Source organism: Coturnix japonica, chromosome Z, assembly GCF_054131305.1.
Source record: "Coturnix japonica strain WE chromosome Z, WE-NBRP24, whole genome shotgun sequence".
NCBI lineage: Eukaryota > Metazoa > Chordata > Aves > Galliformes > Phasianidae > Coturnix > Coturnix japonica.
In genome coordinates, this window is record NC_140702.1 from 951,183 (window position 1) to 967,629 (window position 16,447).

The 16,447-nt window shown below is 45.9% G+C and overlaps 2 protein-coding genes across 3 annotated transcripts in view; one reads left to right on the top strand and one right to left on the bottom strand.

The window, feature by feature from the left end:
* LOC107307923 (uncharacterized) overlaps positions 1 to 16,447 on the bottom strand; it is a 201,861-nt gene that overhangs the window by 28,603 nt on the left and 156,811 nt on the right. The gene's annotated exons all lie outside the window — the stretch shown is intronic.
* On the top strand, positions 10,815 to 15,177 carry LOC146753321 (uncharacterized). 2 transcript variants are annotated; one of them, XM_085528745.1, is made up of 5 exons: positions 10,815 to 11,195; positions 11,605 to 11,683; positions 11,879 to 12,948; positions 13,299 to 13,406; positions 13,672 to 14,057. In XM_085528745.1, exons 1-3 carry the CDS (start codon positions 11,116 to 11,118, stop codon positions 12,677 to 12,679), a joined length of 960 nt encoding a protein of 319 aa, XP_085384871.1. In that variant the 5' UTR covers positions 10,815 to 11,115; the 3' UTR covers positions 12,680 to 12,948; positions 13,299 to 13,406; positions 13,672 to 14,057. The 2 variants fall into 2 exon arrangements, 1 of the variants encoding a protein (XP_085384871.1); XR_014939351.1 differs by lacking the exons at positions 10,815 to 11,195; positions 11,605 to 11,683; positions 11,879 to 12,948 and adding an exon at positions 15,163 to 15,177 and having other exon boundaries at positions 13,392 to 13,406; positions 13,672 to 14,373.

Here is a 16,447-nt window from a genome sequence, read left to right on the forward strand (position 1 = left end):
TCCATGGCAGGTTTATGGGAGTGAGATAGAATTCACCACCAGGCCTCCCCATATTTCTACTTAATCCACTGTCCCCTGCACCAAAGACTCTTCATGGGCTTGGCTTACTTATTTGCAGCACCAGCTTCACATTCACAGATTACCTGTGCAATAGTGTCCATGGTCAAGCCCACCCCTCAGTCCTGTGCCCATCCATATGTTTCATACCTTTCTTGATGGCTTCTGGTGTCATGAGGCCAGTGAGCTAGAAATGGCTTTTTATTACATTGCAGCGTAGATGTACCAGAGCACGAGACATTCAGCACACCCTGTGGACATTTTCACATTTGAAAGCATTTCTTTGGAGCTGCTTGCTTTCAAACAGGAAGGCCCAGGAATGTTTCCTGGCCAAAGACTGGCTGGTGCACCACTACTGATGATCAGCACCCCCTGAAACACAGGCAGTGCTGGATCAAAGCATGGTTACCTGCTTTGGTTTGCTGTTGTTAGGAAAATTTCTGTTCCAAGAAGCTTGCTCGATCATCTTTATCCCATAAAGAGACAGAGGAGAGTCTTCAGCTTTCTTTATTCCAATAGCAAGAGAGTCCACTAGGGCATAATGAAACATTTCATATGGCTTCTTGATGGAACATCAGGTGAAGCTGCCATTGACATCAGAAGCAAAGACCCTGCTCTCCTAGAGGAATAGCCAAAATGAAGAATTACCACAGATACAAAAGATCTTTCATGCACATCAAACCCACATCCGAAGGCTCATTTCAATGCCACATTCTCAGCACTCCCTGCCCTGTTTTTTCATACTCACAGCAGTCATCTCTCAGTCTGCTTTCACAGACCGAAAAAGATTGGTAAGCTCCTCTGCTGAGCTGCAAGCAAAGAGACACCACGTGTGGGAAAAGAGAGGAGTAATGTGGGCTGCAATGGTACTAAAGAGAAGTGGGGTGCACCAGACAGTCACTAGCAGAACAAACCCCACGGCAGCATGGCAAATGGCAGAAGACACTGTCCCCTTTCATCACCATCAAACGTGCAGAGGAGGTCCACAGTTGACGTGTTTCCCAGATCCACTGCCTAAAGAGAAGGCTGTGCAGGAGATGACAGAAGTTACTGATCTTGCTTTGGCTTGCTTGGAGTATGTTCCTGCTCAGTCCTTGATTTTCCACACTGGAACTTTCCTGGTCCCTGAATTTAGCCTACAGACACATGAGAACCTCAGGGTCTTCTGGAGACGAGGTCCAGTTGCCCTGAGGAATGCCCAGCAACCCTCTGAGAAACATGAGGATGCCTGTTGTTTTTAGGCAGGGATTAAGCTAAAGAAGATTAGTAGGGTGTATCTGAGGAAGTTCCAGAGGCTGCCACTGTGCTTTAGAGGCTCCTAAGGAGTGAGATTAGGTTTGCATCAAGGAAACACCGTGGGGCCATGAGCTCAACACAGATGCAAGACTACCGTGGCCAAATAGCCTACTAGGGGAGGAGCCTTGCCACCAGTCCTGCTGTTCATAAACTGTGAAGGGTTAGTGGGAGATGTGTTGTTTGGCATCTGTATTGAACAGAAGTGACCACAAAACTGTAGAGTTCTCAATTCCTGGTGAAGTCAGGAGGTGGGGAGGGTGGGGGAGGTTCGGGGCTGGCAGCATAACTGCTTCACTGGACTTCCAGAGGGTGGGCACATAACTGTACAGGACCCTGCTAGTGAAGGTCTAAGAGACTGAAGAGGCGTATTTCTGGCTCATACTCTGTGACAGTACTATACAGAACTGTAACGTGAATTCTGTCTCTTTCTGCACACTCTGCCTGGCAACACCTCCTGGCCCAGCTGAAGGGGTCCATCATATGAAAGGCATTGCAAACTTCACAGCTGGCAGTGCTCACCCCACTACGTCCTCAATCACCCCAAAAGAAGAAGATAGAGTAGGAAAGACGCTCAGGACATCACAGGGTCCACAGTGGTGACTTTCTTTTCTTTTTTTCCCCCCCCCCCTCTCCTTTTCTTCTCTTTTTCCTTTCTTTTTCCTTTTTTGATCTCCTGTATTTTAATAAATTAAAGCACAGGCACTAAGTTAACCCACAGGCAATATAAAATCGGGTAGCATAGAAAAGGAGGAGCCCTTCTCCCCATCTGTCCCAGCAACAAACTAGCACAGGCTCGGGAGAGACTCAGTATAGAACTGAGCCCCCAAGACAGATGGGACCTCTAAGTAAAGAGAAATTGAACTATGATGAGGAGAAGGGGGAGATCAGTCAACACTTACAACCAAAGACTCAGCCCAGGAGCTGGCTGAACTGCAGTGGAAGTACAGCAGGAATGCTAAGGAGACAGACAGAACTTGTGTGGAGAGGTTCCCTAATGGGAGGGGACTTCATACTTTTAATTGAGGAGGAGGCAGAAGGTTATTGGGGCCTGGTGTTTCCTTAACTACTGGGAACTACCAAGCCCCATGGTCCCTGACTCAGAAGGCAGCTCACTAGGCAGGAAGTCTCTACCCCACAGAAAAACACGACTGGGTTACAGTTCTGCAGGGGCTTGACCAACTGACTTGGAGTATTCAGAAAGCAGTCTGCTTACTTTAATGCATGAAAGAGCCTTAGTGTCAATCCAGAAATTTCCAGTGACGATACTAGTTGACCCAGAGGGAGGTTGGATATCAGGAAAAACTTCTCTATGTAAAGGGTTGTGAAGCACTGGAATAGGCTCCCCAGGGTCATGGTTGAGTCACCATCCCTGGATGTGTTTAAAATCCATCTGGGTGTGGTGCTCAGGGTCATAATTTAGTGGAGGGTTGTTAGGGTTAGGGTAGTATGGTTAGGTTGAGGTGGGACTCGATATTTAAGGTCTTTTCCAACCCAAACAATTCTGTGATTCTATGAAAACTCTGTTGATGTGGTCTACCTAGACTTCAGCGAAGCCTTTGACACTGTCTCCCACAGTATTCTCCTGCAGAAGCTGGCAGCCTGTGGCTTGAACAGGTACACTCTTGGCTGGGTAAGAAGGTGGCTGAAGGGCCGGGCCCAGATAGTGGTGGTGAATGGAGCTAAATCCAGAGGGCAACTGGTCACAAGTGGTGTTCCCCAGGTGTCGGTGCTGGGGTCTGTCCTCTTCAATATCTTTACTGATGCCCTGGATGAGGGCATTGAGTGCACCCTCTGTAAGTTTGCAGATGACACCAAGTTGGCTGGGAGTGTTGATCTACCTGGGGGTAGTGAGGCCGTACAGGATCTGGACAGGCTGGATAGCTGGGCTGAAACCAGTGTGATGAGGTTCAATAAGACTAAATGCCAAGCACAGCACTTTGGCCACAACAACTCCAGGCATAGTGCTACAGGTTTGGGGCAGAGTGGATGGAAGACTGTATAGAGAAAATGGACCTGGGGGTAACGATGGTTGATCAGCTGAACATGAGCCAGCAGTGTGCCCAGGCGGCCAAGAAAGGCAATGGCATCCTGGCCTGCATCAGAAACTGTGTTGCCAGCAGGAACAGGGCAGTGACTGCCCCCCTGTTTTCAGCTCTGGTGAGGCCACACCTCTAGTACTGTGTTTAGTTCTGGACCCCTCACAAGGAAGACCTCGGAGCCCTGTGTGCTGGTGTATGTATTATGGCTTTCTAAGTCAAGGCTCTATTTTTATTTATATTCCATGTTACTTATCAGTATTTCTCAGTTTCCACTGTAATATCCATGTCTCTGTTGTCTTTCGCTTGCTAAGCTGCAATTCATACTGCTCAAACTGCCATGCTGTCAAAAGGGTTTGAGTGTTTCATACCCAGATCTAATGGAAAAGAGAACAGAGTGCCCTGACAAGAAGATATTGGTGCTGCTGTCGCAGTCCATAGTGATCCTGGCCTTTCACGTGGAGTCTCTAAGTCTGTGAGAAATTTACCTTCTAGGTCCAAATACTGCAATTCTGCCTCCATTGGAAAATTTGGGCCAAGTGCGTTAAGAGTTGTATCTAGGTTACAGCCTGGTTTTGATCGAAATTAGTTGAGTCTGGAGTGGGCCTGTCAGCACCAGCTGCCCTACGCAGCAGATACTTGGCTGTTTCGGGACGCTGTTTGCTGCTATTGATATAATCTATGTCCAGTAATGTACAGTGTGGTTCAGTGCTGGTCTGGCCTGCATCATATGTATGACACCAAAAGAAATGTTGATGTTGCCTGTTTGCTGGTGTTGGACCTGAGCTGTCTCCCCGATATGATGGGGCAGCCCCAGGAGGGCCGGGGCAGTGGCTCAGGGCCAGTTTCTCTGTGGCCCAGGAGCCTTCAGAAAGACAGTCCCATCTGGGCAAGGGCATGGTCTGTTTTAGGCTGACCTGTTCACAGTGGAGATCCTGAAGTTTGTAGGCAGGAGTTTGGTGATAATTTTACCTGAGGTAAAGGCATGACCACCTCTTCCAGCTGCTCTGGCCCAGAACTCCTTCTGCCTGCCTGCTTATGCTCAGCCTGATGCCCAGAGACCCGGGCTCGCAGCCCAGGCCAGGGGACATGGCTGCTGCTTTCCCTTTTGCAGGCACAGCTTGTAGCAGTGCAGAGTAGGTATCTCAGAGACATGCACACATAGAAAGGACACTGACAAGATGCTGACAAGCTGACTCAGCCAAGGGCTGCCTTCAATGGGACTCACGTAGCTAAGACACAATACCAGGCATGAGGGCTGTGACCTGCTGCCTCGCTGCAGCCATTGATGTGGAGCTCTAAGCTGGCCTCACTCACCACAGCACTGCCCATAGCTGATGTGGGAACACACACCATTCCTGTCCCAGTGGCTGGGATGGGAAGACCACAATCAATTCAGGATATGGCAACAGTCTGCAGGCCTACACTACAGGCCTGACTCCAGTAGCTGCTTCACTCTCACACACACAGCCCCCACCAACGACTGGCACTTTTTTATGCTTTAATAAATGATGTTAAAAAGTAAAATGAGCTTTGTCACTTATATGCATTACTGATATCGTATATCTTATGAGGGCTACTCCCGAAGTAATGCCCCCTACTGTATATGTTAGCCCAAAACATCAGAGGTGGATGTGCATTCTTAAACAGCGCAATTGTGCTCTTTGTAGCAGTTGTAGTTTCCATTGAAATAAGTAGGAGGCATTAATTTTGGATCAGCCTACCTATATGTGTCCCAAGACAATTCCTCTTCACTCAGTGCAGCCCAGGCACACTAAAAGCTTGGGCAGTCATGCCCTACACACTCCAGTAGCTGGCACCAGAGTCTTGCTCCCCTGCGCCTGAGTCCAGGAGATGACACCAGCAGCTGGTTCACAGTATCCCGTGCTGCAAAGCCCAGGTAGCCCATCAGCTAGCATGACTGGGAAGTTTGTTGCTTGTCACTGTCCCTGTGTTTGCTTTGTCTCTGCCTCAGCATTTTGCTCTAACCTCCAGTCAAGACTGCTTGCAGATACACATTTAAAATAATGAACCGAGTCACTGAAATTTAGCTTTCGCATTCTGTCTGTGTCTGCACTGTTGTGTTAAAGAGCCTTAGCTAGAACAAGAGGAGTATCAATTTGTCTTTTTGGTCTTGTGTTACTTAACTGAGGAAATTAATCGACATGATGTTTTGAACACTTGCTTTAGGTGCTTTAGGCCTCATAGTTCGTTTTTATTCAGCTGAAAGACAGAAAATATTTTTCTATCACTGCATGACCTCAGATACCAGGGCAGACTTTGTCGTAATTTGTTGCTGTTGAGTTGTTTAGAATACAAAGGAAATCTCCAGTATGGCAAGATGTGAGAATTCACAATGAGACCCTGCACAAAACTAATGGTCTATTTGCTGCAACAATTTTGAAATCCAACAGTGCAAATTTGGTTTCATAGTTTATCAAACAGACCCTGACAAAACACTAAAAATTTAAACTTGTAAATGGTTCTAGACAAGCAGTCTTTTTCAGATGAAATATATTACACAGCAGCAAGAAGGTGCAGTAATGTTCCTTGTAATAATCATAATGCATCTTCAGTGGAAAACCTGGAATTTTCAATTTGTAGTTAGTAGATGATGGAAAGATGTGCAGGAATAGCATGTAATTAATGAACTGAGAGGATAGGATTCCAGTAGAAATGCTGCTTATCCTGGAGGTCTCTCTCTACTGCTTTGGAACATCTTTGTCTATACTCTTTTGTTTATTTGTTTTTGTAGAGATTCATTCTGATGCTGAGTTTTGGATGCCAAAGGAATATGGTATACTGGGTGTAAACGACATGATACCAGCTGCAGCGGTGGCCACTGTGAGAAGGCACCAGGGGCTGCCCTGTGATGGATGCAGCCATCTCCATTTCACTGGCCACAGCTGAGCCCAACCACAACTCTTGATGATAACATATTTTAGATAACATACACAATATGTTATCTATCTGTCAACTAAGTCCAAAATAGACCTAATGGTCAAATACGTGCCAAGAGTAATCAGAAGTAAAGGCTGAGAAGAAGAGATGTGAGAGTCTGAGCCTCTTGAGGCTCAGGGCAGTGGCTGATGTATCCAAAACAGTGGAAGAATTGGCTGAGCTGAATGCAAAGTTGTCATTCCTGAAGTCTCATGGTACAGGAAGATGGAGGCATTTGGGAAAAGTAATAAAAGACTGATTAAATGCAGAGAGGGGAGGGTGCTTCTTTTCACAGCAGATAGCTGGTAATTTCAGCAGATTGAAAAAAGTGCTTAGGAGAATTAATGCAAACTAAATACATGATCATCCTCTAGGGGAGTGGTGGGAGCCCAAGGGGAAGATCCTGCAGGGAAAGGAGAGTTTTGCAGACTTTCTTGGCACAGCATTTGCTGTTGTCATCGGTAGGGATGAAGCTGTGCTTGGATAGACTATCACACCTATCCTGAGTGGCTTTCTGTGGTCCTACATGAATTCAAGGATGGAAGAAGAGAAACTTGACCTTTAGGTTTATACTGGCATAGGAACATATACATTTAGGCTGGATATGGAAACATTTATTTTGGCAGCTCTGGTGTAATTAGCCATTAGAGTAACTCAGTCACAGATAATCTTTTTTGTGAGAGTGGTGAGGAGAAATGGCATTCAGTGCTCTAAGGGTCAAGCTCAGGACACTGTTGGAAGAAAGTTCTTTGATATGGCACTGCCAATAGCGTGGATGCACCAGTCAGCTCTCTCAAGGTCTTTGTTCCTGTAAGCTTCCAATCTAGATAATAAGAGGTCTCCTTTGGGAAGTGGCTTTGAGCCCAGACCTAGGCTCCAGTGCCAGAAATGCACGTGTAGAGTTTAAAACATGAAATACAACAACAACTTTAAGTTGTTAGCAAAGCTTGGCAATTCTCTCTTGAATGCTGGAATTGCAGCACTCTGAATCAGTAATTAAAGGTGCTGTTCCTCGCTGTTTATTAGGAAAGCTTTTAGCACCTGACATAGGAGCAAGGTACTTATGAAGAAAGCAGTGACCTTCCTTTTCTTTGACCTTCTCTGTAACTACTTGCACAGGCTTTAAGGATAAGATGGAATTTGGCTGCGTCTCACTGAATCAGGTCATTAAAGGACTCATAACTGCCACAGCCATAAATGCAGTCCTAGGGACAATCTAAAGAGAAGCTCTGCCGAGCATGAGTTTGCAGCAACTTGGAAGTTCCCATTGTTGTTGCAGAAATCACAAAAATCTTGCAGTTCTAGGATTTTCAGTCACTCAGAGTCACTGGCAAAGCAAAAGTTTCCTGTCACTGTTGAGACAAATAACACAGGAATGTCAAACACGGTGAATTATCAGTAATGCAGAATCTCCTCTTCTAATCAACAGAATTGCATGATTCCTTCCTTCCATTTGGAGATTATAACAGAAGCACAAGGGCCACAAATCATAAAGTCCTACGAAAAAAAGCAGTCTACCAGCAGTCTCTGGTTTTTATTGACTGTTTTGTGCCATAAATCTGTTTTGTTGTGTCCAAACGTGTCCAAACGGCTGTTACCTCTTCCATCAGCTGAATCACTTTTTAGTAGCAGAATAGAAGACATTGCTCCAGAATTCTGCGTGAAAGCTGCAGAAGTGAATTAATCATTCCTGAAATCCCCTGACTTGTGCAAAGCTCACCATGAATGGTGTCTGTGTGCTGTTTCAAAGCCTAACTGTGGGTTGAAACAAAGTCAGAGCTCTGAGTGCAGAATATATATGATTTATTTTCCTTGCAGTGTAAGCTCCAGCTGGGGAACACTCAGGCCTGTGTTGCACCGGGGCAGCCCAGCATCCTCACTGCAGCCATTCCTTCTGTTGCAATGATTTGCAGCTCATGCAAAGTCCCACCACAGCTCTAAGTGTGCTCAGTTGGCTGCCTCCATTGCAGCCTGCACCGCCAGGATTGCTTTGGCATAATAACATCTTATTCAGTTTTACGACTCCTTAGATCTCTTAAATGCCTTCTTGCATTTTGAATGTGTAATTGGATGATTTCCGAGCTGGAAAATTACTCACTAATGTACATACATGAATCACAACATCTTTCGTGCAGTCACCTTGGAACACGTTCCTCCATCCCAGAGGCCACTTCTTGCTTCCAGAGCTTGTTTACTTCCTTTGGTGCTGTAGCTGTAATTGGGATTTTTACACCATTTTGCACAAACAGATTTCAAAGCACTTTCTGCCACTCCTAGAAACAGAGAAGAATTCCCACCTGCCCTTCTTTTCTCTGCCTTTTCCCCTCTGGGCTCATTTTTGTCTCTATACACGTTTTGGCCTGTTTGGTCTTCCCAAACCACATTTCCTTTAAAGGAGGCAGAAAAACACCCCAAAGGAACTTGCAGGAGCAAAGACAGAGAAAGGGAAGGAAGGAGCCTTCTGTATGAGGAAGAGCTGCCCGTACAGTGTTGTCTGTGTGCTGGATCTCAGCCCTGGCCCTGGGACACTCTTGTGCCTGCACTAAGGGCAGGAGCTGCTGGTGTCCCATAGCAGAGCCTGAGCTCCTGGTCTCTGTAGCACCTCTGCCACAGGTGTTTCCAGCTGCTCTCCCATCCTGTACAGCTGGTAGATGAAATCCCACAGCAGCTCCACCACCCTGACACAAGCAGCAGCCCCAGGAGCCATCCAGCCCCGCATCCACCGCAGCCTGTGCTCCCTGAGAAGCACTTCCACACGAAGCTTCTGACCAGCACCACAATCAGTGTGCACAGTGCAGTGCTCTGTGTGGCAGAGGTGGATGGGGGGACAACATTTTAATGGAGGACCCTCCCTGCCTCAGGCTCTCAGTGCAAGGAGGGGTTCTGTTGCCTGCTGCCCTAGGCTGGCATCTCTGGGCTGCACAGCGAGGAGCAGGCAGCAGCATCTGCTCAGTGTGTTTTGTCACCCAGACATGGAGGGAGGCCCTGATCCTGCAGGCAGCATTCCGGGCACCTCCTTTTCTGCCTTAGCCCCATTTCCCCCCCCCCCCACTCCTCCTTCCTGTGCTCCCAGCCCTGCCCCAGCTTCCTGCCCTTTGATGTGCCTCCCTCCTCTGCCCCAGGCTGGGAGCCACATGCCAGCTGGGGATGAACTCTCTGCACCCCACAATTAAGCTGCTGGGGAGGCCCAGCTCCCCCCTGACCCTTGGCTCTGCGTGGCCAGGCAGAGACACAGGGACAGCCCAGGCACCAGGCAGGCCCAGCAGCCAGGGCCCAGCTGTCAGCCCACTTCAGTTCTGCCTTAGTGCACCCAGGGGGCCCATCATGGCCTGTCTCTGCATGGGCTTTTTGGGAGGGATGTTTGTGGCTCTCGGGGCACCGTGTGGGCAGTCAGGGGCTCCCTAGGATGTGCACACACATACAAGGGCACACAGAGTGGAAGTCTCAGCAAAGATAAGGTTTTAAAGACAGTAATTGGCCACACAGGGCAGCTGGCTGTCACCCAGCTCCTTGCATAACGCCAGTGCCATTGCTGATTAGTCTGGGTAGAGAGAGCTGCATCTTTGTATGGCCTGGCAATACACGCCAGGAAGAGAAATGATGATGATTATCTTCAGAAGGAACTTAAACTGAGTGAGGAAACCTTAACACAGACAGTATTTCAGTACAATGGACAGCTGAATTTACTCAAGACAGAATGTGCAATGCTAACTTCCAAGCTTCAACAAGTCACTGAGAAGGTAGGATTGGCAGTGTCAATGCTCATAATGGTGTTATAGAAAATCCTTTGTACAGATTGGAGAGGCCAGTGTCACAGATGATGAAATATCATCTGTTATTGTTCATTTGCTAAGAGAAATGAAGGCTTGAATGAATTGGAATCAGAGCAATGCTGACATTTTCTTGAGTTCTTACATACTCTGATTTTATATCCCTGCTACTCGGGCCCTGAGTACTATTGTGATTTGGGAGTCATGAAGGAATTGAATAAAAGCCAAGAGTATATCTCGGAGTTGTGCTATCAGAAAGACTGTGTGGTTTGATACCAGTTGAGCACATGGAGCAACACAGCAGTTCCTGTGTTCTTTATTTGATTTCCTTCTGGTTATTGTCTGATCCCTTGATTTCCAAGCAGGATTAAAACACCCCTTATTTTCAGTGCAGTGTATGGAGGAACTGCTGCAGGTTTTCAGAATAACAGGAGCTTAAAACCCTTGCAGAATAAATAAGGTGCAAATGCAAACTACAGAACTAGTTGCCAGCTCTCCTGTGGTTTGTCTGAAAAAACACCACGAGGAACAGCAACTAAATTAGTAAATACCCACAAATAAGATATACACAAATAAGTAATGACTGAGAAGACACTGGTGAATTCCAGAAAAGCAGACTCTTCCACAAGAGCCTGCTGGTCATTGGAATGAATGCTGTAGAGTGTGCAGTGTTCTCCAGGGCTGTGGAGAAAATTAGCAGAGGAACTGCGGAAGCTGTTCTCTAGCATCTTTTTTCCAGCTATATGGCACGAAGCCCAATAAAAAGGCAGAGGAGCATTTGCTTCAGCAGGGTTGTTAATTGGTATCCCTAGGTATTGGCCCGCTTGTGTGAAGCCTGAAGTGATTTAAATGTTCACAAGAATCCTGTGCCTCAGTGTTCTGCTGAATGTGGCAAAGGGATGGATATGTGCTATCTGCAGTTGCTATGTGTACTGTCCTGTGCTGAGTGTATCATGTATTTTTATTTGTTTGTTTTTTGAAAGTGTAAGGATGAAGGAAAGAAAGTGAAGACGCTGATGGAATTGAAACGATCGCTTGAAGCATGTCTTGACGAGGAAATGGAAAGAAATCCTGAACTGCGGCAGGAATGTGACAGGTATGGTTCACTAGTATTTGAAAGAGAGCTCGTGTAAGTTAGAAGTCAGGCTTTAAGGAACTTGAATGTAAAAGTAGGTGTGTTTAACTCTCTGAACAAATTCAGATCTCACATCAGTTCTTGCAAGACAGTTCTGGTACATGAGCCTATGATTTTCTGTAGCTGCCATAAGAAGAGCAAATGTAGGCTGCCTTGCACTTCGGAGAGGGAAGTCTTTTTTTCCTCTGTTGAGGTGAAATTTGGACCCTCCAGGTGATCTATTGCATTGAAATGCTGGTTTTTCTTATTAACTTTTGGCCTGTTGAGCATGTTAAAAATGAAGCAAGCCATAGCTATGCTTTTCTTGTACAAGCATGACAAATAGATACCTAGTTCCTTTGCTTATTTTCTTCACTGATTTGTTGTGCAGGTTCAAGAGGCTTCTTAAGAAAGCTGTGAAAAAACTAAAGATGCAGGAAGCCGAAGAAAGAGACTCCCAATTTAAACAGGTATTCTGAAATGGAGAATGAAGTTGACAAATTAAGAACAAAGTCAAATTCTTGTTGTTTCTTTTTGGGTTTTTTTGTTTTTTTGTTTTTGTTGTTGTTGTTGTATGGGGGGATGAGTTTGCAATGTAAATTATATGGCTTAACGGTAATTTCATTTTTCATGGCAATTTTTCTGTCTTTATCTGCTTATTTAAGGATAAATATATTTTAGAAACTACCAACTTGATAGAAAATACAGCACGTGAAAAGCAGACTGACAAAGCAGAAATTTCTCATCAGGAAGCCCTAGAAGAAAATGAGGAATCCCACAGTGCCTACAAGCAGTTAAGTCTAAAGCCGTGGGAAGAAAGATACGAAAGGATGTGGATTGAAAAAGAGAAACGGGAGTTGGAAACAAATTTTAAAAACATTTTAGCAGAGCTGAAGCAGCTGTTTGGTGAAATTAATGAATCTGCGAAAGCTCCATCCGTTGTGGCAGAAGTGTCAGAAGATGACCTCAGTGAAGAATTGAAGAGTCTTTGTGTTTCATCTTGTGTGACAGAATCAAGTAATAAGTTAGAAAGTAAAGGTGAATTTGGAGATGTGGAACTTAACGTCGACCTAAAAGAACCCAAACCTGAAATTGTTCTTCCAAGTCTCTGTGTCCTTCCTGATCACAATAACTTAAATGCGAGTGTGGAAAATACCTGGAGAATACCAGATGAAGAAGGCTGCACTAATTACACAGATAATACAAAAGTACATCTATCAAACGCAGAGGAAATGGAGGAAAATGAGGATGGGATTAGTAGGAATGTAGAGAGAAGTCCTGAGTATTCCCTGAGACACTGTTTAAAAACAAATATTTGGGATGACATTTCTAATAATCTTCCTAATATAAGACCTGTTTCCACAAATGGTGAAAGTACACTTGGCTTTATAAGCGAGAATGGGGTTAACAGCAAATTGAAGACAAATGCCTGCTGCAAGAAGCTGCACTGCGCAATCAGGCTGTAAAGCCCCCCAGAGCTTGTTCCGCTTGGTCTTGGTGGCACAGGCTGCGTGCTGCTGTGTTCCCCTGATGCCTCTTGGAAGGCATCGAGTCTGCCTTGGTGCTGACCACCAGCGCGCTGTCCCCATGGTTCCCAAACCTGTGGCAGCTCTCCAGCCTGACTGGTGTCTGAATCCCTTCCTGCCTTTTTCCAGGACGCTGCTGGTGCTGCAGAGGAGGAGCGGGTGCTGAGAATGAAGGACGCCATCCAGCAGCTGCCCGCTCCTCACTACAGGTCAGTGCTGCGCTCGGTCTGCTGAGCTCAGCCCTGCTGCCTTTCAGAGGGCGATGATGCGATTCCAGGTGTTGTCTCACACCTGCAACATCATGCCTGTGCACGCTGCAGCGGCTGAAGGCTGCATTGGGTCAATTGATTGGGTCATTTCCTTGCACGGGGGCACGGTTGGTGGAGCCGATGGCTGCGGCTGTGCTTTGCAGGGCTTGGTGCTGCAGCGTGGTGGCACTGGGAACGTTTTATCTACTTCATATTCAGGGATGGTAGCAATGACATCAACTAGCATGAAGTGAGGTTTGTTTTGTGCACTGCAGCACGGCTTGCTTTTTGGTGCCTCTCTTTTTTTCCAGGACTCTGCACTATTTAATGAGACACCTGGCGTCTCTAGCAGGGAACTGCTCGATCACCAGCAAGGATGCTAAGAATCTAGCGATTGTGTGGGCTCCAAACCTCTTAAGGTAAACTTCTTTTTCCATTTCAACACGATGCTTAGTTCTGCTCTCCCCCAACCCCAGGGGCACAATTTCTAGATGACAGTATCTACTCACTTGTTTAGCTGGGACTGCTGTATCCCTGATCATCCAGGAGAATTTTGTCAGTGGCATCGCTGTTTGCCCACTGCGGAAGTCTCCAGTGCCCAGCTTGACAGTTTTTGGCTACAGAAATTCAGACTTGGGGAAATGATCTTGGGGAAATGACTTGTAAGATCTGCCTTTTCTTCAGATCCCAGCAGAGCCCTTCTGCCTGCGCCAGCAATGAAGCTGCCTGCGTGGAGCTGCAGACACAGACAGATATTGTGGAGTTCATCATAACCCACGCAAAGCCATCCGCAAAATCATGGACGAGTTCAAGGTGGATATTCGTTTTCCCCAGAGCGGAGCTCCTGACCCCAACTGCGTGACTGTGACAGGACTCCCTGAGAATGTGGAAGAAGCTATTGATCACATCCTGAACTTGGAGGAAGAATATCTTGCAGATGTGGTGGACAATGAGGCAATGCAAGTGTATATGAAGCCCTCTTCCCATGAAGAGTCCAAGGCCCCATCCAAGGGCTTTGTGGTGAGAGATGCCCCCTGGGCCACTGTCAACAATGAAAAGGCCCCTGATATGAGCAGTTCTGAAGACTCACCACTTGTCCTCCTAGTCCCCAGGTCCTTTCCAACAGATACAAGCTAGTATTTCCCACCTGGGATATTGGAAGATGGGAACTTGCCAGCAGTCAGTGAAGATCTCTGAGACAGCGAGAGCGAGTGAGCTTTGAGTAGACTGGGAACCACTGTCCACAGCAGAAAATAAGAGAAGAGAAAAGATGTTTCCTTGGGCATTTGGGTGGAAATCATTCCTGACTGCTTTCTCATCCACCGGGAAAATCTGCTGATTGACAATTTGAAGCTGAGAGACTTTGGACTCTGTGCAAAGCCAAAGGTAAGAGGATCTGTTAAATCAAATACAATGTGCCCCCAAGTAATGCATGTTTGACCACCGTATGCAACAGGGGCTTGTCCAAACAAACACCCTAAAATCAAGCTGTTTCTGTGGCTGACATGTCATTGCATCTTGTTTAGAATGGCCTGAACTGTGTGAGAGTGGTTAACAGATTGCTCAGAAGCACAGGTAGATTATTTTCTATACATAGAGTCCCAGTTTTGCAAAGTCTGAACTGTAGCTAATTTTGTAGGTATATCACCTGTCTTATGCAAGGTTCTGTAATAGGAGCATGGGGTTGGATAGAATAAAATGGCTTTTGCAGGTGACGTACGGATCCTGTGATTGCATATGCTTGAACTGAATTGTTCCTTGATCTTCAAACTGATTTCCAGAAGCCTTTATTAACATGTAAGATGGGTACAAAACAATGGGAAGTCTGACTTACTGATTCCAAAAGAATTACTTGTCATCAAATGAGTTTTCCTGGCCAAATTTAGAGCCTCTCACAGGTAATCGAGACCAACAGGCTGTTTGATCAGCTGAGGAAAATAAAGCATCATGCCAAGGGTACTAGATAAGTGAGCAGCTTGAGATCTGCACATTTACGTGATGCTCATGGTCTTAGACAATATTTGCTTAGTGAGGTCACATTGAATGAAAGCAAAAAAGAAGATGAATGAAAATATACACAGGAGAAGAAGCCTCTGAGGCTTCTGAAGTGTTATGACCAGAAGACATAAACTCTGTTAAAGCAAACATTTCTCTCTATTTTTTGTGTTCTTCCAGGGAGGCCTTGATTACCGCCTGAACACATGCTGTGGAAGCCCAGCTTATGCAGCACCAGAGCTAATCCAGGGCAAAGCGTCTATTGGCTCAGAGGGATGTAGAGCGGTGTTTGTTTTCCCCTCTTTCCCTTCCCTCTCCACAGAGCATTTCAAGGCAGTGGAGCTCAGGTAGGCTCTCTTGGTTTCCCTTCTGAATTCTGCTAGGTTGCATTGCTTGGTAGCTCTCAGAAGCTGTCAGTGGCCACAGACTAGAAAAGTGCAATTGGTCTCAGTTCACACAGCTGGCTGGTTTGTCTCTGGCTAATCCTGAACTGCCTCAAGCGACTGCTTTGGGGCTCTACAGAACAGCAACTTCAGAGATCTCTTTCTATTACTAAGATTTTGAAAGACCAATTTGCTCTGTTAATTATCCATCATTTTTGTGCAGTCTGTTTTTCCTTTCATGATGACATTATGATGGCACTCTACAGGAGGATACCAGTGGGTATCAGTGGTGCTAGAATACACTGAGAAGGGAAATAGCTGAGCTTGACAAGAGGCCTTGCTTTTCGAATGGCAGAACATGCTGAGCTGTGGGTAGAAAGGCCTGTCTGCTGAATATTGTCCCTGTTTTTGCTGCTTTGTCTGCCAGTATTTTGTGGATTTGGTTCTACGCTTGGTTGGCCTATGTGGCACTGTAGCCTGATTCTATACCATGATAGCATACAGAATTTGAGGAGAAGTATTTTCTTGCCAATGGGCTGGATTTTTTGTATCTGGTTCTTCCACTGTCTGCTCCCTATGCTATCTGTAGTAAAAATATAGACACATCATTTGATTTCCCAGAAATGAATGTTACTAAATGCCAGCTCTTCTCATGTCTATGAAGAGCAAAGTTCTGCATTTGCTATTAGAATTTCCTCCAGAATCAGGAGGTAATGTAGGACCCCACAGATTGCCTTCAGAATTCAACAGGAAGTTGTGTTTCTTTTCGGAGAACTTAATCAGAATGCAGTATAAAAATTGATAATCTCATGGGTATTAAGTTACAGGCTTGCTATTTCTGCACTGAATTTGTTTTTATTTTACATGGTTGTGATCTGAAAGTTGCTTGAAATGCAGGCACCTCGGCACTGTTGTGTAACTGAATTTCACACATTATAGAACCTCAAATATCCTGGAATCTAAAACTCTGACTTGTTTTCAGCCTGCTGCTTGAGTCTATTCAGGGTCATAGTGTCTGTGTGCAGTGGAGTGTGTGGGGAGATTGTTGCTGCAGATCCTGGGAAGTTGCTGTGTATTTGCAG

Coding starts and splice junctions, on each gene's coding strand:
- LOC146753321 (XM_085528745.1), top strand. CDS start 11,116: ATGGAATTGAAACGATCGCTTGAAGCATGTCTTGACGAGGAAATGGAA. Junction 11,196..11,604: donor CTGCGGCAGGAATGTGACAG/GTATGGTTCACT, acceptor TTTGTTGTGCAG/GTTCAAGAGGCTTCTTAAGA. Junction 11,684..11,878: donor GAGACTCCCAATTTAAACAG/GTATTCTGAAAT, acceptor TGCTTATTTAAG/GATAAATATATTTTAGAAAC.